At 41.9% G+C, this 25,679-nt stretch overlaps 1 protein-coding gene across 1 annotated transcript in view; it reads left to right on the forward strand.

Annotated features, from left to right (window-relative positions):
- Positions 1-23,958, forward strand: part of CECR2 (cat eye syndrome chromosome region, candidate 2) — a 195,443-nt gene extending 171,485 nt beyond the window's left edge. The window contains exons 16-20 of the mRNA XM_006862781.1: positions 1,743-3,153; positions 7,022-7,133; positions 13,184-13,377; positions 23,264-23,324; positions 23,830-23,958. Of these exons, the coding sequence (XP_006862843.1) occupies positions 1,743-3,153; positions 7,022-7,133; positions 13,184-13,377; positions 23,264-23,324; positions 23,830-23,958 (1,907 nt within the window). The remainder of the gene's footprint in view (positions 1-1,742; positions 3,154-7,021; positions 7,134-13,183; positions 13,378-23,263; positions 23,325-23,829) is intronic.
- The last annotated feature ends 1,721 nt before the right edge of the window (positions 23,959-25,679 follow it).

A 25,679-nucleotide genomic window follows, 5' to 3' on the forward strand; every position in this document is an offset into this window, starting at 1 on the left:
CTTCCAGAAGTTCATGGAAAAATCCCATCATCCTCTCGTTCCATTTTTCCACATAGCACTAGACTGGATAAGCACTGGACTGCAAACAGCAAGATCAGCACTTCAAATCCACCAGCCTCTCCTTGGAAATCCTATACAGAGTCAGAACCAACTCAACTGCACTTAACAATAACAACTGAATCATTTAATGCTCTGAACAAGACTTGGAGATAGCAATTATTATTCATGGTTTCACAGATAGACAAATTAAGGCTTAGAGCTATCAGATGATTCACCCAGCTTGTAAATGGTCCAGCTGAGATTTGAACCCAGATAAGCCAGATCCAATGTCCATCCTTGCTCTTAACCACTGTATCATCAAGTTGTTGTTAAATGACTTTGAGTCCGTTCTGACAGCAACTCTGTAGAGTTTCCAAGGAGCAGCTGGTGGAATTGAGCTGCCAATCTTCATACTGCCTATAAAACATTATTGCCTTAAAAATGTTATTAAATGTGTTTTCAGTCCTTTTTATTGCTTGGAATCATATCATACCTGCTTTTATTGTAAGAATGAAGAATAGTGAGGACTAGCGACTCTAAAAGCAAGAATACCTTTTAAAAGTAGACTTTAAACTGGAAGAGAGACATGAAAAGAACATTTTGTGTAATTAAGGCTTATTTCTGGGACATCAAGTTTGTATTGCATATAATTTCCAAGTACATGAGTGGATACACCTGAATTTTTATAAAATATGAAGACCCTACATAAAATTAATGATAGGCCTAGAACTGAAACTTTGTTTCTTTAGCAGAAAGGCCTAGTATGTGCATACCAACCCTATTAGAATTTTCTAGAGCTGATTTCAAATGATGTGTGAACTTCAGAGCTTTAGCATAATCCCACTAGCGAAATCTTGGATAAGTCTGCTGGTTGCCATGTTTTATGTTGACTAAATAATGAAAAGTGCAGATTTTGGTTTTCATTACACAACTCATGCTTTTCATTTTTAAAGCCCATTTCACAGTTAGCTCGAGATCCTTGTAGATCTTTAAAGACTTATGAATCCTTACTCTTATCCTTAATATGATACCATGATCTCAGTGTGGTATATTTTTTAAAACACATCCTTTGAAGCAACTCTGTCCTTCTACATAAGATATAAGAAGACCTTATCTATAGATTGTTTCAATAGTCAGATAAGGAATTTTGGTGTGATTAAGAGTATGAGTCTAATATATTAGCTTCAGTATCTTGTTAGTTTTATGCTGTTGACATTTTGTTTCTTTAAGATAGTCAGATATTGCAGATGCTGAGCATAGAGTTGGGAAAGCCCTGCTCCTACAGTGTTCATATTCTGCTGAGGTGGAAATCAGAGTTTTCGCCACCTGAATTTCACTTTGGGAATTTCATAGCTTGTTGTCTTACATTTCATGCATGAACCAAGAATTATCTCATATCTCACATCCGCTTACTGGTCTAACCAGGACAATACAAGAACATAAAGTCAAGAATATGCCCATTCTTTGGCCAACATTGGGCTCAGCTTAGAGGTGGTAGGTCTTGCCTCCAGGCCCATGAACAGGAAAGTGAAAGAACTCCTTTCAAGGACTCTGTAAACATTTCTAGCTGTGGCTTAAGAGGTCACCTATCCACTTGAACCTTTGTTTTTCTTCATCTGACTGCTTATCATCTTCCTTTGATTACCACCTCCATCAGTGTCATTTCAGCTACCAATTTATTTTGTTCTCCATTTTTCTTGCAGCAGAGCCACTGCCTGGTCATGAAGAGAAACCACCGAACGTTGGTGCTACAGAGGGGGTGTACCTCAAACAACTACCTCACCCTACACCTCCCCTGCAGACTGACTGTAACAGGCAGAGCTCACCCCATGAAAGGGAAACAGAGGGTCCAGAGCTCAAAAGTGACGCCTCTGAATCTGGAGACCACTGCAAGGCAACCAAGGGCAAGAATACCTGGCCCTCAGATAGCGGCTACACCAGCCCAGCTGCCCACGGATGTAGGAGAGAGCTCTCCACTGTGGCAGAAAGAGGGGCTGTTCCTGAAAATGGAATGTTGGGAGAAGCATCCCCTTGTGGATCAGAGGGGAAGAGTCTTGGTTCAGAAAAGCCACTCTGCCCCAGAGGCAAAGCGTTGCAGGAAACCATGCCATGTGCAGGACAAAGTGCAACTACACCTCCCAACGCTGATCCCAGTTTAATGGGAGGCCCTGTCAACCAGTTTTCTCCCCTCTACATGTCAGGCCTGGAATATCCAAATTCAACTGCACATTACCACATCAGTCCAGGGCTGCAAGGTTTGGGCCCTGTGGTAGGAGGGAAAACCACAGTGTCACATCCTCAGCATTTCCCACCTCGGGGCTTTCAATCTAATAATCCTCATTCTGGCATCTTTCCCCGATATCGTCCCCACCAAGGAATGAGGTATTCCTATCAGCCACCACCTCAGCCGCCTTACCATCACTATCAGAGAACTCCTTATTACACTTGTCCACAGGGCTTTTCTGACTGGCAGAGACCTCTCCATCCCCAGGGAAGCCCAAGTGGGACCCCCTTTACTCAACCTCCCCCACCAAGGCCCCTCTTCTCAGATAAAAATGCCATGACCAGCCTACAAGGCTGCGAGACACTCAATGCTGCCTTAACTTCCCCAACCCGGATGGATGCTGTGGCTACTAAGGTCCTCCCAACTGATGGGCAAAATCCTGGTCCAGAGGAAGAGAAGCTGGATGAATCTATGGAGAGGCCAGAAAGTCCCAAAGAGTTTTTAGACCTGGACAACCATAATGCAGCTACCAAGCGACAGAGTTCATTGTCAGCCAACGATTATGTGTATGGGACTCCTCCACCTCTGAGTTCAGGGATGGGTTTTGCTTCGTCTACTTTTCCACCCCATAGTGTGATGCTACAAACGGGGTCTCCCTATACACCTCAGCGGCCAGCCAGCCACTTCCAGCCCAGGGCTTATTCTTCCCCTGTGGCTGCTCACCCACCTCACCATCCAGTGGCTGCCCAACCTAATGGCCTCCCTCAAGAGGGCCCTATCTACCGCTGCCAGGAGGAAGGCATGGGTCACTTTCAAGCTGTAATGATGGAACAAATTGGCACTGCAAGTGGACTAAGGGGACCTTTCCAAGAAATGTACAGACCATCAGGGTAAGATTGCATTGCATTGATTTATTTGTGTGTTAATTTGTTTCTGAAATTTAAAAAAGGGCACTAATCTTTGAGATACAGCACTGAGCTGCAAGGTCAGTTTGGACCACAGGATGGTGATTCAAACTCACCAGCTGCTCCTTGGAAACCCTATGAGTGAGAACCAACTCCATGGAACTTAACAGAACATTAATCTAAAAAGAAAATGACCTTAGCGATGAAGATAAATTCCAATGGTCTGAGACCAAGAAAAGCATCATTGATCTGGGAAAGATGGTAGAACTGAATTTGGCTTACCAACAGATTTTATCTTTGATTTTTAAATTTTTTTTCTTCATAAAAAGGAATTTGCATTTAAATATTTGGTTAGATTTTGATATTCAGAACTTCATAACCACAGTTTGACCATGGAGAAAGGGATCTCTCTCAATTTCCAAGAGATGAGATCAATTGTGATATTTAACTGTTAGTATCTCTCTCATCTCTTCTCCTTTCTTTGAATGCAACACCAGATTTATCCAGAGTTGGAGAAAGTAAACTTTTCAAATTGATAGCACATTAAAGATTTTTAGATAAAGATACCGCCTGATCATAAAGCTGGGATAACCCTTCCTCCCCTTTGCCATCTCTATTGGCATACGACCAAACCCTTCCCAGTACCATGTTTATTGACATTTTGCCATAATTGCTTAATGGTATGGAGTCCTGGTTGGCCCTGTGGGTTAATGCACCAGACTGCAAAGCTGTTTGACCTGCAAGGTCGACAGTTCCAGCTCACATGTTTGCTCCTCAGAAACCCTTTACAGGGTTGCTATGGGTCAGTACAACTCGACAGCACTCCACAACAACAACAATCTATTGTTTACTTTTATTCACTTAGCCTTCGTTTCTAAGAAATTAAATTTCTTTGTTGGTTAGAAAGTAAGTTTCAGACACCATACGTCTTCAACCCCAATACGTTAGGACATCCTACTACACAATGTCATGGTCAACGAGATTGACATACATAGTATCTAATGTCAACTATATTTAAATTTCCCAGCTGTCCCCAGAATGCCTTAAAAGTATGTATCTCTTTTTTGTTTTATTTCTTTATGATCTGAGGTACAAGGTTTACATTTGATTGTTATGGCTGACTAATTTACAAACAGTCCTCTTAAAAATTATTTTAGAAATGTAGTAATGGGGGTTTAGGGTTTTGGTCAAGACTATGGCTAGGCCTAGGGCTTTGTATACTCTTACCATATGATTAGGGCTAGTGAGAGGGGTAGGACAAGCAGTAAGGCTTGGTCTAGTTTTAGGGTTACAGTCTGGCTTATATTTATTTTCTTTAAAACTACTTCATTTCCTCTTCATTTGAAAGTTCTGTAAATATATTATTCCTCCTTTTAATTTGTGGGTTTCATTGTTGTTGCAAATGTATCTCTGGTTCCCTATTTTTAATCTTGTAGGTTTGGTTGTTTTACTTTGGGTACTTGTATATGTAGGTTGAGTTCTGGATAATATTGTCACATATGTTAATCTTAGGTACTTGACTATTATTATTGGTTCTCTGTCCAAAAAACCCCCTTAAGGATTTTTGTTAGGTCAATCTAGTTTTTAAAATTCTTTTCATTTCTATTTATCTGTTATCGATTGCTGTCAAGTCAGTTCCAACCCGTAGCAACACTCTGTACAACAGAACGAAATACTGCCTGATCCTGCACCAACCTCACAACTGTTGCTCTGCTTGAACCCATTGTTATTTCTACTGTACCAATCCATCTTACTGGAGGTCTTCCTCTTTTTCACTGTCCTTCCACTTTACCAAGCATGATGTCCTTCTCCAGTTACTGTTCAGACAAAGTCTGACAAGCTTGGCTTCTAAGACCATTCTGGCTGTACTTCCTACAACATGGCTTTGTTTGTTCTTCTGGCAGTCCATGGTACCTTTAATATTCTTCTCCAACACCATAATACAAATGCATCATTTCTTGTAAGGTTTTCCTTATTCACTGTCCAACTTTCACTTACATGTGAGGCAACTGAAAATACCATGGCTTGGGTCAGACACACCTTAGTCCTCAAACTGACATCTTTGTTCTTCAACACTTTAAAGAGGTCTTGTAAATCCAACCACATTCAATAGAACCCTGTGAATCCAAGTGGAGACCTGGGTGCCCAACAGTACCACAGACCCAGGGACTCCTGGGCCCAGAGGCAGTGACATGGCCATAGAGGACTAGAGCGGAGAGTGAAGCATCCAGCTGATATGAAGTGAGGGGAGATGCACAAGAACACCCATACTTGCAGATAGTACCCACTTGACCTGGCATTGATGGTTGGATAATCAGAACTCGACTAGAAGAAGAAAGAAGAGGGAGGGGGAGTGAGTAACCTGCTACAATTTGATGAACTTATACTTACGGATGTAATAGCTCAAAAAAGGGAACAAATCTTTACAGAGAGGATCACTTGCATCCCCTCAATACACAGGATTGACAGGGATGGGCAACTTAAGACAGTGGCTACCCAAAATGGGGGTGTCTATAAAGGCAAGAATTGACTAGTCGTTTACAAGCTTTCAAGAGGGAGCCTAGTTCCAGACTGGGTAGGGGAAAGTAGCATCACCACTGAGTGATTTCCAATCTGTTGGGACCGGGCTGGCAAAAGGAAATAGGCATAAGACTCTTGTGATACAATAGTGAGTAATTGCCATTGGGACTGACTATGAGGGTAGGAAATATAGAGGTAAATGTTTTTTGACAAAAGGAGGGGAGAGATTGATTTTGCAGCCCAGGAGCAGAGGTCCCTGGGACCATCAAGTGAGAAGAGCCAAGAGCAGGACCCTACCCAGAGAGGCAGAGACGCCAGGGATGGAGACAGATGATGACGTGGACAGATGGAGCGGCTGGGGACTCTGAACTCAGGGAGGGAGAGGGGCTGGGGTGGGACAGGCCTGTGAGATGTACCCTTTGGTTTAATGATGCATGGAGAGGACTGTAATCATTGCAATGAAATGAAATATGATAGGATGAATGTAAAACTGATATTCTTCCATGTAAACCTCACAATAAAAACTTACTTAAAAAAATTTTTTTTTGCAGCACATTTGCCTAATGTAGTACTTTGATATTTTGACTGCTGCTTCCATAAGTGTTGATGGTGTATCCAGGCAAAATGAAGTCTTGGACAAATTCAGTCTTTTCTCTTTTTATCATGATGTTTGTTATTTATTGGTCAAGTGGTGAGAATTTTTGTTTTCTTTACATTGAGGTTCAACCCATACCAAAGATTGTGGTCTTTGATCTTTTCATCAGTAAGTGTTTTAAATCCTCTCTGCTTTTAGCAAGCAAGGTTGTTAAGGAGTCTTCCTCCAATCCTTTGGCCATGTTCTTCTTCATATAATCCAGCTTCTCAGATTATGTGCTTCTACTTATCTAGAAATGTGTTTTTTTTGCTGTCATATTTGAGGGATAATTTCATTCAGTGTTGTATATATGTCATCCCATTGTCATCTTGTTTGCGCTGAGAAATCAGTCTAGTCTTAGTTACTGTTTGTGACTTTTCATTTTCCTTAGCTGCTTTCAGGATTCTTTCGGTGTCTTTGGTTTTAGAAAGTTTGATTATAATATGTCTTCATGGTTTCTTCTGGGGTCTATCCTGTTTGGAGTTCATTCAGCTTCTTGAATGCTTATTTTCTCATCTTTCATGATGTTACAAAAGATTTCTTTTTACAATTCTGTGGTTTTTTTGTTTTGTTTTTTAACCCCTTTTCTGGAATTCCAATCATACATATCTGTAGAACTTCAGATGAAAATGTCTTTTTGTTCTTGCTAATTAATACATCCTTCATTCATTCTTGACCATTCCTTTTTTATGGTTATAGAATGCAAGTGCATCCTGTTCATTCACAGTCCTCGTTCCCAAAGACCCCAGCATCAACAACATTGCAAGAAGAACTACCACCGCATAAACCCCCAACACTTCCTCTGGATCAGGTAAGCCATAAAGAATATTAGAGCTCTTCTTATTCTTCCAGATGGTTGGGAATATATATTTTACCTTACTGCTATTCTGGGAAAATCTTTGGATGAGTCTTGTGGATACAGGAACTGTTCTGGAAAGGGCTTCATGTCCTGTAGAGAGCCAAGGGAAAGGGCCACTGGCATAATAGGAGCTACCTTATAAGATCTTGAAATTAGCTTCTTTGTTTCTACACATCCCTTCTTCCTTTTCTTATATATATGAGTACCAAGTTTGGGCAGGGGGGCTACTTAAATCTCATTACCCCCCTCCCCCAAAACAGGCTACTACATTTCCTATGATATGATTCTTTGTCCACCATATCCTTTCCACCTATTCCATGTGGGAGAGATAAGTCGGTTAGGTTTTAGAAGGATATAATGGCCTTTGAATGCCGTTGCTTTGCCAGACACTATACTGATTGCTCATTTAATCCTCTTCTCAACCCACCTGATGTAAGTGCTATCACCATCGCTCCCTAACATGCAAGAAGTTTTATACCTGTAGAGACAGAAGTAGAGTCGTTGTTGCCAGGGACAGTAGGAATGAGGTGCAACTGCTTTGAGGGTTTAGTGTTTTCCTATGAGGGTGTTAAAAATAATTGTGAACTAAATAGAGGTGATAGTTGTAGCACTTTGTAAATGTCATTAATGTAACTGGATTGTACACTTTAAAATGTTTTAAATGGCAAATTTTAGGTTTTGTGCGTGTCTTTGTACAGATGTACTGTTGGGGCACTGTAGGATAAGTACTAGACCCTAAGGTTGGTTTGAACTATAAGGTTGGCGGTTCATACCCACCAACCAATCCTCTGAAACTCTATACAGGGTCACTATGAGTCAGAATCATCGTGATGCCATTTAACAATAATACATATATGTGTGTTGTTGTTTTGTGGGGTTTTTTTGTTTTGTTTTGTTTTTTGCTAATAACAAAGCACTCTTTTCAAGTGTACAGGAACCTGGACAGTTTATTATGGGTTTTCTGGTTGGTTTGGTTTGGGGGTTTTGTCTCTTTTTTTAACCATAGTATCTTGTTTCATTTTCTCTCAGAGCTAGTCTAAAGAGGAAAATACCCCCCAAGAAAATGGAAAGCTGCACATGAAGACTGGAATGTGGAGAATTTGGGGAAATGATCCTCACTCATCTCTATCCCTATCCCCACCCCCCACCCTCAGTGCATCACTTTCTGCTGTCCCTGAACTGGAGCCATTTACAAGGCCCTAGAAACACACTCCTTAGGCAGTTAACACACAGTATGCAATGATCCTGGATCAGGGGTCACCTTGCATAACTAATGTATACAGTCAAGAAGAAAAAGTGAACCTGGAATTAATGGTGACTTTTCCAAGTCCTGAGACTCTCGTTCAGGGAAAATAATTTTAAACTTGGGGAAGGGGGGCATACTTAAGAATGGAGTAGTGTTTTGTAAACTTTCATGAGCAGCTAAACTCAGGTATATATTTGGGAAAGGGAGAGAGAATTTACTACTCGTAGTATTAATGTGTTTGGAGCTGGGTCCAGTTTACAGAATTTTTCCTGTTGCCTTTTAAAGCTACTTTTTGTTGTTGGTGGTGAATGTATTGTACATAAGTGGGCTAAAGGTGGGTGGGAAGTGGAAAAAATGGGCATCCCAACTGTGGTGGGCACACAGCACTGGAGTGATCCGTAACTGTTTACAATCACGTCACACTGAATATGTTTGGAGAGCTAGAGAAGAGGATAGGAATGGTTGCATCTTGTCATATGTCGCTCGCTGTCTTTCCTTAGTGGCTGACCATCTTTTCAGAGTGGAAGGCCTTCTAACCAGCTAAGACATAACTGTTACCCTGTCCCCTTAACCATTAGCATATAAGTTCAGAAACAGTGCCCGCAGGTAACCTATAACAAGCCACGCCCCCAAAGACAGGCTGCTCTCACTCTGGTAGTCCCAGTCTGGGATTCAAAAAGTCATGCCCCTTCAATTCCTGTGAGTCCTGATTTTTGCCACAAGCCCTACCAGATAAGTTGTAAACCCTATCAGGAATTGGGATCACTAGAGTGTTTTGCTTTTGAGAAGATGAATTGTCATCTTGTGGTGGACCTGCCAGGACCATGGCCTAGGAAGCACCACACGAAGCTTTCTGGCACACATTGTGGAAGTGACTACTCAGGTTTTGTATATGTTAGTATCAATAAGGATATTGCACAGTTTTTTAATAGGAAAAATATATTCTGTAGATTTACAGTTTGAATTTAGGAATCTCTCCATATATATATAGTTTTTATTCATTTTAAATGAGTCATAGTCAAAACCAGTCATGGTGATTTAAAATAGCTGTCAATAACAAATCCTTGGAAATCATTTGTGTGTCTGTAATAGGAATCACTTTTCACAGTATTAAGTTACTTTACTGCAGTTTTAGAAGTGAAAGATGCTCAATTATCCCTCTCTAGCATTCTGTGTTTGATTTTAGCTGAGATGCCACCAAAGTTAGGGCCCATACCATTTTACACTTTTTCATCTCCCACAAATTAAAAAAAAAAAAAAAAAAAAATCTAATGAAAATGTCCTGAAGTTCTAGCTCTTAAAATAAAGAATAGTATATTGTTAAGGATGTTTTTGGGATCGTAGATACGCTTCCATTAAAAATCTATCCTATTTCCATAAAATTTGAACTGCAGAAGGGGCCATTAGAACCCTTCCTTCCAGTTCTAGAATCCTTGATGAAACCCAGAACTGTCATGTTTAAAGTTTGCTAAATGTTTGCTGTTTGGTGAAAAAATAGAAAAATGCAGAACATTAATGTTATACAGATGGAACCCAAGACAGCAACCCCAGTGCAATGGAAATCGCATAGAGAAATGAGTGCTTCTTACCTGGGCCGGGAATTAGGACTCAGGTAGGATTGAGAGTTGGCAACCCAGAAGCCTTTGAGGTGCAACACACACCAATACTAATATTCTTCTTATGGAAACTTTAATCTTAAAATGTTTTCAAGTGGGATGATTTTTCAGGCCATGTTTCCTTTAATACTACTACTGTAATCTGGTCTCAGAAAGGTCTGCGTTCCTCCTTCAGAAGAGCAGGTCAGAGTATTTGTGGGAATCTCAGTCTGCCGTGAGCCTAGTATATGCTAATATGGTTGAATGTTTATTACTCTGGTTTCTGTGTTTGTACACAAAACAGGGAGACAGCAGCGCCAACTGGTCCTTGCCTATATGGCTCGTTCGGGACTGGTTAGGCCTGGTCCCAGCCCATTGCATTTTGCCACTGAGAGGCACATGACTCCTCCGTAACTAACCATGGTGCTAAAGCTGTTGGGGGGTGCTATGTGCTGAAGAACTATAGGGGGTGGGTAGGTGTAGACTCTCAGCAATAATTAGGTTCATCTGTACCCTTTTCAGAGCTCATGGTATTTGAATAGCCAGGTATACACATTGCTCCAGGTCACTTTTTCTTCTTACGCTTACAGTCCCCTCTCCCAATTACCTGTTTCTAGAGAGAATCTGTGAACAATATTGGAAGAAGTCAATAACTTCATCTCCCTTCTTGCTGTGTACAGAAGGGAGACCATATAAAGAAAGAGCAATAGGAAATTGAACTACTGTATTAAATTATAATGCTGTGAACAGGAGCAACAGTAAAACAGCTTCGTTGCATCCCCATTGGGAATCTGGGTTGTGTGTTACAGAACTCTGGCTTCCTCCTCTCGTCTGGTGTGTCTTGAGCTTGACTGGTCTTTGAAGTGCAGACCTGTTTGAAGCTCTCTGGAGCCACACAGGATCTCAAGCTGCTGGAAACCACTAACCCACTCATCCCACGTGCAGGGTCTGTCTTTTCTCAGCTTTTCTCCCTCTCCCAGCACTTCTTTTCCAAGTGTCCTAAGCAGATGAGATGTGCGTCCGCCATTGTCTGTTTCCACTAGGGAGATGGTTGGTGGCTGTGTGATACATTATAAATAGAAGTAGTGTGTAAAGCTACCCTGCACAGGTTTGCTCTCAGGCTAGAAGGACATTACACACTGTAGGTCACTGTCGTTTTGTCGGTGTGCTGGCTCTCAGTGGTCCCAGAACAGGGGCTCGTTGAGATCCATGGATATTTAGGCACATGATCACAACCTATTTGGTTTTAACACTCATGGCTCAGCTTTATTAGAGTTGCTAATATGTTCAAACTGATTTCCCTCCAAGACATAAGAGAAAGATTCAGAAAAAAAGTAGGGCCTTACTGTTTGTACTTCACTCAGAATCTTTTCATTTGGGGGTGGAAAAAACAAAACAAAACAGGAGCTTCTGACTAAAATGTATTGCTAAGGATGCATGTGGAGAATCAGGACAACGTATGCAAGATTCTTGTTCATGTAATTTTACCACCCCACTCCTTAACAATAAAAGCAAACCACTCCACCTCTGTCTCCTTCAGCAGGTCGGCTTAGTTCTTTTGGCAGTACACATGAACATGTGGTTGGCAGTGGCTTTATTCTCTCTGAGCCCAGGTAGGAAGGATCTCAAAAGGCATGCTTTTTCATGCTCATCCTAACTCTTGTATATATTAAAATGGTTTGTGTCCTTTGGTTCAATCAAGCCTCGGTTGTAAGAGCAGGTGGTACCTTCCTAGCCTAGGCCTCAGTGCTTATTATGTGATGGTCCAACAGAAAATCCTAAGGTTGTGGTCACCGCAGATGTTGACAGCAAGCATTCAGTCCACTTAGTTACATTTTTTCTTTTTAATGGAAATTTAAATCTATAATAATATACTACTCTTGAGACCAAAATTGAAATTTCACAAGAAGTCCTATCCCAGCAGTCACAAGTTAAGAATTGTCATGGGGTGTCAGAACCTGACATGCTTCCAGAGATCCTCTGCTTTCATGAGTTGAATCAAAGGCTTAGGGATTTCTACTGTTAGTGCCCCCTTGGTGTCTGTCTGTCTTGTCAGTTCACCCACTGTCCACATTCTTCACAGACCCTTATTGCAGAAGCCAGATCTGTATATTAATGAGCATGTACTTTGCAGTCCTGCAGGGTTCTAGCATGCATATCTCAGCATCTCTGGACCACAGCCTAAGCAAGGATACCTGGAAGCATGGCTCCACGTGTGGACGCTTTTATTCCTGGACCCACTGTATTGTCCAATAGCTAAGGACATGGTTAGTCTTGCTGCCTAACAAGAAACTGGCTGTGACTTACTTTTTCTCTTTTCCTTTTTCAGTGGGTTGTACTCTTTCCTAAACCCTGCAGCCTTATTAGGATGCTGCATTTTGCCTTGCTTTCCCTTTGTGAAAACAGAGTTTGCTGTATCCTGTCTCCCAAATTACGCTGTGATTAACAAGCTTTGTTTCCAGGCTGTGTGTTTTGTCATCCTATGCTCTGTGGACATTTACTAAACAGATATGTAGAAGGGCTGTCTCCGAAGCTTATGTCGACCTTTCTACCTATCTCTTTCTCTCCCTCTGCACCAGGGCACTGGCTTAACATTTCTGTAGAAATAACTGATCACCAGCCGATTGTCCTGCATGTGGCTTTGAAAGGGGTGGGTTGGGTGGGAACAGGGGTGTGGATATTGAGTAAATTATTGAAATGCTGGACCCCGTTCAGTGTGCTGTATGTGACCCCTCCTCCTCCTCCTCCTGGGGCTCGGGCACCTCACTGCTGCCTTTCACACAGCGGTTGGGGGCCCAAGTGAGTCTCCACCAGCCTGCGGCACACAGCCTGCTGCACCAGCCGTGTGAACCTTCCTGGCCAGTACTGGAAAGGGGAATGCTATTTATTTTTATATTGTGTATATTTTGTCGTGGTCTGCTGATTCCCTGTTTCACTGAGAGCGACATTTACCTCAATAGTTAGTTCGATATCGTGTGTTTGGATAATTTTTTAAGAGAACTTTTTAAAAAGCTTTTTGATCCTTGGAGGTCTGTAGATTTATTTCCATATGAACTGGTTATTTTGTATAAAGTACGTTCTTAAAATAGCATGGTTCTGGTGTGTGTGTGTGGTGTGTGTGTCCATGTGTCACTTTCATCCTCCGGCCAAACTGTCAACAGGCCAAAGGTTCCAATGACAACACCACAGTAGCATCTTCTGAAATAGCGTCGCTTTACCAACTCAGCCTCAGCAAGAACCCTCAAAGGCCAAAGGTGTACCAAAGGTGGGCAGTGGGACCAGTGTCTGTAGATAACTTCCGAAAAGTCAGGGATAAAATACTCTACCCAGCAAAGGTATTTGCTTTAAGAATATGGTATGTATCTGTTCTGTCATTAATTTTGACCTTTCAGAATTGAGGGTGTACTTAGGGACACGAGGTAAAGATGAAGAAGGGTAGTATAGAGCAGCTCTAGCCTGGAGCCCACATACAGGTGGCTGGAAGTCGGAACTAAAAGACTAAGTAAGCCAGTGCTTTTCTGCCTTCCTATTTGGAGTCCTGCTGTGGCGCTGTGAGTTAATGCACTGGACTGCGATGTCGGTTTGAACCATCAGCTCCTCAGAAACCCTATACAGGGTCACTGAGTCGAGAACAACTCAACTGCACTTAACAACAAATCTGCTTCAGGGTACACTCCTTCAGCAATTTTATCAACAGAATATATATATACAAGGTGGACTGCAATACTAGCCAAGAAAACAACTGAAATCCCCAGATTTGGCTATAATCCCAACCCCCTTGTACATCCATGACATGCATATAAATTTAGAAACCCTTTAGACGTTGTCAGGTTTGGAAAAGCACAGCACGTTCCTAACATCCTGGATTTGGGGACGTTGTAGCTCTGTGTCTAGCCAGCTGAAGCTGGGCAGAATTTTAAAAAGGTACAGAGCCAGTTGCTTGGCGTGTATCCAGTGTTTTGGCATTGGAAGGCATAGAGTCAGCAATAGGGAAGCAAAGATCAGCCTGGCTGGCTTATGAGAGTGGCCACCAAAGCAGGATCAAGACTAAGTGATACAGTTAAGTTTTCAGTAAATACTTATTACCTGTTCCACTGTCTGCCTAATACTAATGACAATGACATCAAATACTAATGACATCAAAGACATCAGGAGATAGCATATGATCAAGAATTGTTGGTATTGAAGGAAGAAGTGCAAACTGCATTGAAGGAATTAGCAGAAACAAGACTCTAGGAATTGGTGGAATAGCCACAAAGGTATACTGACAGAAAGTGCTTATCTGTCTGTGCCAAGAGATTTGGATGACAGCTTCCTGACCAGCCACCTGGGAGAGGTCCATAATTATGCCCATTCCAAAGAAAGATCATCTAAGTCATCTAGGGCTGCTATAACAGAAATACCACAAGTGAATGCCTTAAACAAATTTATCCTCACAATTTAGATAGCTAGCAGTGCCAACTATAGGGGAAGCCTGTCATCGTTAGCTCTGGAGAAAGGTCCCTATCTTTCAGCATTTGTTGAAGAGCATTTCGTTGAAGAGCTCCATTCATCTTGTCATTGATCTTCTGGATCTAGGACCTTTACAGTACAGGGACCCCAGGTCCAAAGGATGCACTCCACTCCTGGCTCTTACTTTCTTCTTAGTGGTAGTAGGACCTTCTGAGCTCCACTTGCATGTTTAATCTCTCACTTCTCAAAAGTAATTGACTCAGTATACATCCTAATCCTGAAGATTGCATCTGGCCTCATTAATGTGTGTCAGATTCAGTTCATAGCAACCTTGTGTAGGGTTTCCAAGGCTGTAAATCTTCACAGAAGCAGAAAACCACCTCTTTCTCCTGAGTAGCAATTGGTGGATTGGAACCGCAGTGGTTAGATGTTCATTGACATAAAATGGGTATGTAAACACAAGATCATTACATCAGATTAAGAATGATTGCATCATTAACATAACTGCCAAACCACATATTTGCATATTTTGAGGGGTCCACAATGCATGACAAAGGTGAATTGAAGAATGCAAAAATCATAAAAGGATCATTTGTATCACAGGTGTAAAATTTTGCTGAAGATATTTAAAAATAGTTGCAGCAGTGCACGTAAAAGGAATTGCTAGAAATTCAAGACAGATTCAGAAGAGGACATGAAATGAGCATGTCATTGTTATTGTCAGATGGATCTTTGCTGAAAGAGCATACCAAAACAATATATTTAACTGTTCTGTTGATGACAAACACGTTAGGAATATGTGGATCATAACAAACTATAGATGATTATGAAGAATAAGAATTCCAGAGTATTTACTGAGCTTATGTGGAACAGAACAAGGGGACATTATGTGGTTTTAAATAAGCAAAGCGATTGTTGTATCCTTAAACCTTACTTAATCTGTATGTTGAGCAAATAATTATAGAACTATATGACAACCCGGCGTCAAGTTTAGAGGAATACTCATTAACAACCTGCAATGTGCAGATGACAGTCTTGCTTAAAGTGAGTGGACTTTGAAGCACTTACTGATAAAGCTCAAAGAATACAGCCTTCAGTATGGATTACAGCTCAACATAAAGCAAAAATCCTCAACTGGACTAATAAGCAACATCATAATAGAAGTTACCAAAGGTTCCGTTATACTTGGATCTGCAATCAATCCTGGAAGCAACAGCCAAGCAATCCAAGGACATTACTGCATTGTGCAACTCTCTTTGAAATGACTTCTTCAAAGTGTTTCAAAGCAAAGATGTACTTTCAGGACTAAGTTGCGCCTGACCCAAGCAATGGTCGTTTCATTCACTTCCTGTTCGTGTGAAAGCTGTGCAATGAATAAGGAAGACAAGAAAAGTGGATGCATTTGCTGTCCAAGAATACTGAATATACCATGGAGTGCCAGAGAAAAATTTTGCGATAGAAGTACTGCTAGAATGCTCCTAAGAAGTGAAGATGGTGTGAATAATCACGTACTTCGGACACATCATCAGGAGAAACCAGTCCCTGAAGAAGGACATCATGCTTGGAAGGATCAGCAAAAAAGAGGAAGACCTTCATTGATACGTGTGACACAGTGTCTGTAACAGTGGGCTGAAACATGCCAACTGTGAGGTTTTCTTTTGCACAGGGTCATTATGACTGAACTGAGTCCACAGCACCTAACAAAAACACTGTGTTAAACACTAAGAATACAAAAGGAAACAAATAGCTTCCTTTGCTCAAATTACATATTAAAAGCAAGATGTGGAAAAACAGGAGAACTAGATAGGCTATAAGCAACTTAATAAAAAGTACACTGGTTAGCTAGGAAATCTGATTGCTTCCTAGGATCTTCTGAGCCTACTATTCACCAATTTAACAGGTAAGTTAAGGAAAGATTATTTTTATTCCCCTTTCTGTGCTTTATGGAACCCATTGTGGTGCTGTGGGTTAAGTTCTGCACTGCTAACCAAAAGGTCTAATCCAACAGCCACTGTGCAGGAAAAAAAATGCCGGTTTTGTCCATAAAGAATTCATAGCCTTGGAAACCCTAGGGAGCAGTTACACTCCTAGGATCAACTTGACTCCATGACAGTAAGTTTGATTTGGGGGTTTTGCACTTGAATCATAGCAGGAAGGGAGAGTGTTGGTGTTTTCAGCTCACTTAATTTGGAGAGGCTTCAGTGGACAGACTAAATGTGGAAAGCCAGTAAGTCAAATGGGCATTTTGGGGACTGAAATGTCAATGCTTATTTCTGTGCAGAAGTCTCTATCTATACCTAGTCTCCTGCACTGACTTCATGTACTAGCTTGAATTCTTCTTGTTCATCCTTGGTCCACTCTACCAGGCTGAACTAAAGTAAAATGCCCTATTTCAGAAACCCAATTATCTCCAGTGTGGTACTAGAGATGCATTTCTTGGAGACCTTCTGCAAGAACTGGGCCTTGTGAAGTGATGACATGCCGTTCCCTCCTACCTCTTATCTCCTAAGCAAAATAAAGAGATTGGAATCCAAAGCACATGACCAGTAGGTATTTCTCAAAGTGTGGTCTCCAGACCTGTAGCATAAGCATCTTCTGGGAACTTGCTGGAAATACTCATCCTCGAGTCCCAGCCCAGCAATCTTTTAATGAGTGTTTATGGTAGTCCTAATAACAAAGTTTGAAGATGAACATATAGGAATATCACTGGCCCTAACCAGTAACCCTGGTGGCATAATGGGTTACACATTGGGCTGCTTACTGCAAGGTCAGCTTTTTTAATTCACCACCCTTTCTGCAGGAGAAAGATGAAGCTTTCTACTCATAAAGATGTACTGTACAGCCTCAGAAATGCTATGAGTCAGAACTGACTTAACGACACCTAGCAATAACCAATTATCTAGTTAATCCCAGCTCACGCTGACGCGTGTGTCAGATTTATGTCCCATAAGGTTTTTCAATAGCTAACTTTTCTGAAGTTAACTGCCACATAGACTTCAAACTTTCCTTAGCAGCCAAGCCCAGGAATCCTACATCAAAACCAAACCCACTGCCATCAAGTTTGTTCCAACTCAGCCACTGAACTGGAGTTACAACACTGTCAGTTTTGATGAGAACAGGAATTCTCATCTTTATCTCATGTAGAAAGAAGCTGGTGGGTTTGAACTGCTGTAATTTTAGTTAGTAAGTCCAGGGCTGCTCTCGGTATTCTTAGGCACACTAGGGGATTCCTGGTATGGCACTGTAGGATCAACATTGGGCTGTGAACCACAGCATGCTCACGGGTTAACATAAAGAAACTAAAGAATGCTCATCTATTCCAATCCTACGGCTGCAAAATTGAGAAATCTCATTCCTGACTCCCCGCCTCTACCCCAGGGCCACTGATTCACCCTCCTTGACACCTGCATCTGGTTCTCCCACCCTCCTCACCTCTCATTACCCATTTCACTTTTCCCTATTTTATCTAAAGTGTCTAGTGTTTTGGGAATCTAAACCCAACAAACCAGTCCTAGTCCACATCTTGCCACCCAGCCATGTGCAGGGTCCTTGATGATCCTAACAAGCTTCAGTGTTTCACTGCGACAGTTCCCACTGCTGTTGCAATCTGTTTCTTCAGCAAACATCAGCGCCGTCATGCTTGACACTGCACTGCTTCTAAGCCAGTAGTTATCACTCCAAGCTGCCTGTTTGGCCTTTCCCTTAAAGGAACCCAGATGCCTAGGCCCCAATTCCTAAGAGGCTGTGTTAATTGGTCTAGGGTGTAGCCTGGTTATTAGGATTTTTTAAACTCATTATTTAAAGAGGGAAAATACCTCACAGTCCTCTGATGTTTTCAAAATCATCTAGTTTTTTTTTCTTTCTTTCTGTAATGCTTTTCTTGCCAAATTGGCTTTTTCACCTGTGCTTTGGATTCTATACATTCCTATCTTCCTTATGACTAAATCCCATCAATGATTATCTGTTCATTGGATTATACCCTATTAGTGAATGTTGCTTCAGTTTCCACTACCTAAATAGGACATAAAGTTTCCCCTGATGTCTGAAAGTAGAGCATTCCTATAAATGGTGTAAAATGAATAGGAAACTGCTGTTAAGATGTCTGAGTCCCGACCCATAATGATCCTGGTGAGGGTTTCCAAGGAGTGACTAGTGAACTTGAACCACTGACTTTGTGGTTCAAACCAACTTTACAGTTCAGTGCATTAACCCATGGAGTCCTGGGGTGGCGCTGTGGGCTAATAATGCATCATACGCAAAGTTATTTGAATTGCAAGGTCACTGGTTCAGGCTCACTAGCTGCTCCGTGGAAATGCTATACAGGGTCACTATGGGTCGGAACTGACCCAGCAGCACTTAACAACAATACATGACTTGTTGCAAAATGAACAATAAATGCTCATTTTAACTTTCTTCCTTTTTGTTTTGTAAAAGCAAACTTGCAAACTTATTTTGGTTTTTGAAAACAGGTACTAAGCTTTCATCAATGTGAAGTGGTAAAAGAGCTTTCTTAAAACAGGATCTACCTAATTTTTTGTCTCTCTACCACCATCCATGCTCATAGAATCCTTCAGTATTTCAAGTCGAGGCTTGAATTTTTTCTTCAGGTCATTCAGCTTGAGAAATGCTGGGTGTATTTTCTCCTTTTAGCTTCCTAACTCCAAGTCTTTGCACATTTCAGTATATTTGACTTTGTCTTCTCAAGCTGCCCTTTGAAATTTTCTGCCCAACTTCTTACTTTAACACCTCTATGATAGCAAGCAAGTTTCAGTCTCTTCCGACATCCATTTTGGTCTTTTCCTTCTTAATGACCTTTTTGTTTTCTTTCTGTAAACTCTTCTGGTCTTCATTCATTGTCTAATGCATCAGATCTGGTTGAGATGATTTCTAAATTCAGGTGGGAAAGAGGTGACTCAACAGAATGGAGAAATTATCAGACAATATCATGAATATCACGTGCAAGAAAATTTTTGCTAAGGGTAATTCAAAATCAACTGCAACAGTACATTAAGTGAACACTGTTGGGAACAGTACATTGTTGGGTACTGCCAGAGGCTCAAGCCATATTCAGAAGAGATGTGTAATGAGAGATGATATTGCTGACATCAGATGGAACTTGACTGAAAGCAGAGAATGCCAGAAAGATGTTTACCTTTGCTTTATTGATTATGCAAAGGCTTTCCACTGTGTGGGTCATGACAAGCTTTAGACAACATTGCAGAATTGAGTTCTGGAACACTATGTCTATGTGCAGGTTCCTCAGACTCAAGAAGAACGTGTACATACATAGACCAACAGCCAATCATTCAAACAGAACAAGGGAAGACTGAATAGTTTTAAATTAGGAAAGGTGTGCACTAGGGTTGCATTCTTTCACCATACTTAATCTGTATACTGAGCACACCTGAGAAGCTGGATTATGTAAAGACGAACATGGTATCAGAACTGAAATAACACTTATTTACAACCTGAAATATGCAGATGATACAACTTTGCTTGCTGAAAGCTGCAAGATCAAATACTGATGAAGATCAAAGACCACGGCCTTCAGTACAGGTTGCACTTCAATGTAGAGGAAAAAAAAATCCTTACCATTAGACCAATAAATAGCATGATAAATGGAGAAAAGATGGAAGTTGACAAAAATTTCATTTTGCTTGGATCCACTATCAACACTCATAGAAGCAGCAGCCAAGAAATCAAATGATGCACAAGACCTCTTTAAAGTGTTCTAAGAGTGTAGGTGTCAGTTTGAGGATTAAGGTGTGCCTGACCCGAACCATGATATTTTTAATAGCTTCATATGCATGTTAAAGTTGGACAGTGAATAAGGAAGACTGTAGAAGAATTGATGCACTTGAGTTACAGTGTTGGAGAAGCATGTTAAAAGTACCATGGACTGCCAGAAGAACAAACAAATCTGTGTTGGAAGATGTACAATCAGGATGTTTCTTAGAAGCCAGGATGGCAAGGCTTCATCTCTCATGCTTTGGACATATCAGGAGGCACCAGTTTCCGGAGAAGGACAACATGTTAGGTAAAGGTGATGGGCAGCAATAAAGGACCAACTCCAATGAGATGGGATGACACAGTGACAGCAGCAATAGGCTCAGGATGGCACAGGACCTGGCAGTGTTTTATATAAGGTTGCTATGAGTCAAAACCAGTCCTGGACAGAGCCACTATCCACAGAGTCCTGAGGCACAGTGGTTAAGCAATCAGCTACTAAAAAGTTTTTGGTTCCAGCAAAAACTGGAAGAAAGACCTGTCTTTCTGCTCTCTTAAAGATGACAGCCAAGAAAACCTTATGGGGCATTTCTACTCTGTCATGTGGGGTTGCTATGATTCGGACTTCACTCTTTGATGAAGTGGCACCAATTCCAATGTATAGCCATCCAAAGTCCTTACAACTTAATTCCCACTGATTTTCTCTACTGCCAGCCTCCTCTAATGTTGCTTTCTTACCTTTGCAGTACTACAGATAACATTTCTTGGACCCGTAGGTGCTCTATATAGATTTCACGGTAACGCAACCTTGAGAAACTGGTCTGAAATGGTGCATCTGGGCCACACTCTCCCAGCTCTCATTCTTGTCGTCCATAGTTACCTTTCTTGCTTCCCTAAGTGTTTCTAAGATGCAGGGCTTTTCTTTATGCTTCTTCCTCTGGATGATTTCATTTTTACCTGCAACCTTAATTGTTAGTCTCTGCAATTCAGACTTCCTTAACAGATTCTGGTCACTGTATCCAAATTCCTATTGGACATGACCACCTAGATATTCTTCTGCCACCAGTGAATTTTTTATCACTGTGGTGGCTTAAAATTTTTACTTACAAGCTTTTTTCCTACAGCTTGCCTGTTGATTGTTTTTAAAATCCTTTCTTAAGGTGCTCTTCTTTTCCCCTAAGACCATCCACTTAAATGTGATCTACTAGCTTCTTTGTTCACCACTCTTTCCTATATGTTGTTGTTAAGTGCCTTTGAGTTGGGTCAAACTCATAGTGACCCTGTATAGGGTTTTCTGAGAAGCAGCTGGTAGGTTTGAACTGCCAACCTTGTGATTTAAAATCCAGTGCTGATCATACAGCACCACACCAGGAGTCCCATTTCTATATGAGGGGACTTCAAACAGTTTGTGGAATAATTCCATTAGCTTTTCATTCCATTTTTCCATGAACTTTTTGAAGACCCCACTTACACAGTCATCTCTTTTTAAACTGCCACTTTAAAAAAAAATTCAGTATGTCAACAGCCAAACTTTCTTCATCATCATCATACCCTCTCCTCCTTACCCACTCTCTATGCACCTGGTTGAGGTGGTGGTGTATCTTTATTCTACTAGTTCATGCTCCAAACCTGGTATTTGTTCCTGCCCCGTTTTATCAGCTGTCAAGCCCTACTGATTCTTCACAGAATCTGCTAACAACCCTTCCTGTATGCAGGAGCTCAGTTTATCTCTTGCCTAGCTGGTTCCAATCTCCTTGCCCCTCTTCTGACCACTTGCTGCCATCATAAACGGAGCCCTTTGAACTTCCCATTGCCCATCAAAAAAAGGGAGAATTGTCGTTGGGTGAACATCTTTGTGTACCAGGCACTGTTCCTGTTCTAAGTGCTCTCCAAGAAGGTATCCTGCTTCATAGATGAGTAAGGTGTTTAAGGTTACACAGCCACCTTAAACAGATTCAAGCCAGTTCAAAAATGTTAAGTGCTGTTTCGTGGGTTCTGATTCAACAACCCAGTATACAGTTTCCAAGGAGCAACTAACTGATGGGTTTGAATACTAGCCTTGTGGTTAGTGCTTACCCTACAGCAGCCCTACACCAGGACTCAAACAGTAGCCTCCCCAAAGCCAACTTTAGTCCACTCTGCTTTACTGCCTCACTGAATCCTCATAGCAATCCTATAGATAGAGATCCCATCTAATATTGAGAAAGAAAGCACTAAATTTCATAGATTGTGAGATCCTTAACAAGGTGGGTACTGAGCTTTCAACCTGAGATTCTGACTCCAAAATCTGTTCCTTACTGATAGCTCCTCTCTTCCCAAATCCTTGGTTGACCTGGGTCCTGTACCATCTGCATGCAACATGATTGGCTACCTTTAATCTGCCTCATTCGGCTTTATCCAACTTGAAGAGCAAGCTGAGTCTCATTTTTACCTCTCTGTTCCTCTTCAACACTTTAACTTTCCTTCAAGCCCCAAATCAATTGTCACTTCCTGAAACCTTCCTAGCTCTCCAAGCCACCACTCTCAGTTGTAACTCTGGAGGGCAGGGAATGTGCCAAATCACCAGGCAGCCCCCAACAGCTGAGTACGTGGTGGTGGTGGTTATTAAGTGCTATCATGTTGGTTCCGACCCATAGCAACCCTGTATGGTTTCCAAGGAGCAGCTGGTGAGTTTGAATGCTTACCCTACAGTGCCACACCAGGACTCTGAGTACATGGTGGTTGTTAAGTGCCATCGAGTTGGTTCCAACTCATAGCGACCCTGTACACGGTTTCCGAGGAACAGCTAGTAGAGTTTGAACCACTGACCTTGTGGTTCACACCCAGGTAGCCCCAGACAAATGATAGAACAGAAAATGTAACCCTTCAGACTGGGTCTTGTAGGCCAAAAAAATGTTGTAAAGAAGTACAAGTCCCAGCCTTTCTGGAACCCAGAGAACTAGAGGTGTTCTCACTGGAAAATTCAGAAACAATGAAGAAATCAATAGCCAGTGATTAGAAAAGAGCATGACACTGGGGGGAAGATTCACTTCTGGAGCTGAGTTCTGTTTGTGTTTGCCTAGTCTGCACAGTATTGATTTTCAGTTGTTTGACCTCCCCGGCTTCCTGGCTTCAGAGTGGGAGGTGAGTCTCCCCTCACCCCTCAAGCTATCTCTGTCAGATCTTCCCAACCTGAACTTTTGTCCCAGGCTTAGCAGCAACCAGGTAAACAGCTGCCTGCTTGCCAACAGGAGAGGTAGGACTGCACTTTTTACTTGACTTGGCTGGGTAGTGGCCTCTTTGAGGTTGCATTCAAACCCAACCTGTTTGAAGGTGCAGCTCTGAACAGGAGGGAGAGAGGAGGAGAAGTGAAGATTACCTGCCCCTCCAACCTGAAAGTACCGCTGTGAGGATGCAGAGGAAGGGATACTGGCAAAGCTGAAGGAAAATTCTCACACCACTCTCCAGGATTATTAACAAACCCTTCCTTGCAGTTCAAAGTAATCTGGCCTGTATCTTGGGAGACCGGAAAAGGTAGAAGGTTCTTACTGAAAGCAGGTAAGTGTGTGTGTGTGTTGTTTGTATTAAATTTAGTGGTGGTAAGAAAGGATCTTATAGCAACATTTTACTTCACTCAACATTCCCACAGCCAGTACAAAAGGGTCAGCTGTGTGGGCAGGAGGACCTAGGGGCATTCCAGGCAACATCCTGGCTGGATCCAGGACTGGCTCTTGGCTACTGGTATGAAGGGTTCATCCTGGGAGAAGTGGACAAATAAGAGGACTTTAGAAGAAGGTCCTGAGGGTCTTCATCCCTAACCCGCACCCACAGCTCCTCACAGCTCTAAGAAACATAATTCCTGAGCAGAATGACTGTGCAAAATTAAGGAGGTAGTCACCCTCATGGTCCCCCATTGTCTTTCTCCTGAAGTAACTTAGAGTTTTGTTGAGGGTATAGGGCACTAAACAAGCAGTTGTAAGACAACATGGTAAGTGCTATGCTATAACTGGGTACTACAACTGAATCACAGAAAAAGGGCTCCTAACCAACCTTTGAGTTGAGTTGTTCAAAAAGGCTTATGGGAGAAAATGACGTCTAAGCTAAAAACCCAGAGAACAATTTGTAATTCACCAGTCTAGATGGGGAAAGAGTGCCCTAGGCACAGAAGGGACTGTCCATGCATGTACACTATGAGGTTGTGATGTGTTCCCGGAAGTGCAGCATGGAGGGCTGGGGGAGGGGAGAAGTGACTCGAGATTGACTAAGGAGGACTGCAGGGACCAGATCCTGGTAAGGAGCTGGGAAACTCTCCATAGGGATAGGCTCGTGAAGCGCTGAAACAGCAGGCTGGGCTGGGGCCAAATGTGCCCTTTAGCCTCTTGGCCATGTGCAGAAGAGATTTGAGGGGAACAAGAGTAGAAGGCAGGGTTAGGAAGTGCTCCAGGCTTTGCGTTAGGCAGGGCATCTAGCAGTGACTGCTGATGGGCCCTAGAGAAGTTTAGGACAGTGTTTGCTAGCCAAGGTGTTTTAAGTGCCTTCTAGTCAGTTCTGATTCATAATAACAGTTTTCCCCCAATTCATATGGGACAATAAGACTCATTGCTGTCAAGTTGATTCTGACTCAACACTATAACCCAGTTGAACTGCCTCTAGGGTTTCCAAGCCATAAATCTTTATAGAATCAGACTGCCACATCTTTCTCCGGAGAAGCAGATGATGGGTTCAAACCACCAATCTTCTGGTTAGCAGCTAAGTGCTTAACTGCTGTGCCAACACAACCCCTGTAAGAATAGGACTTTTGTAAAGTACAATGTAAATGAATTACTAGAAAAATAGAATTTAAAAAGATAAAACCTAAGTCCACATTTAAAAATTAATAGATTCTACAAGCAAAATTCAGGAGAAAGATGAGGCTTTCTGCTCCTGCAAAAGATTTAAAGCTTCTGAAAGCTTATACAGGGTCATTATGAGTCAGAACTGATTCCACGGCACTTAACACCACCAATAACAATAAACAAAGTTAGTCTGCCAAATTGATTTAAAAATGTCTAAACACTTACTCAATGTGTACTCATCACAGATCAGCACCAAACTACATGACACCGTTCTGTGGCATTGACTTTGTTAAATCGAGTTGTTGCCAACTCATAGCAACTGGTGGGTTTGAACTGCTGACCTTGGTGTTAGGAGTCCAGTGTTTATCCTGCAGCGCCACCCCAGGACTCCAAATGCCATTGGCTTTAGGAGGTAGAATTGACAGAACATGAATACTTGGGTAGCAAAGAGGAAGGGACACTCAAAGATGGTGCACAGATTCTGGCCTGGATCACTTGAATGGATGCTGGTGCTGTTCTCAGAGCCAGAGAACCAGAAGCAGGAAAGATGAGAAGTGTTGGCTGGTGAGTGTGGGTGGGCCACTAAGGTGGGAGTATCTAGGAGGCAGTTTCTTAGACTCAGGAAAGAGAGATAGCTGGAGGCATCAGCAAGCAAATAACTACA

Source organism: Chrysochloris asiatica, unplaced genomic scaffold (genome assembly GCF_000296735.1).
Source record: "Chrysochloris asiatica unplaced genomic scaffold, ChrAsi1.0 scaffold00050, whole genome shotgun sequence".
Taxonomy (NCBI): domain Eukaryota; kingdom Metazoa; phylum Chordata; class Mammalia; order Afrosoricida; family Chrysochloridae; genus Chrysochloris; species Chrysochloris asiatica.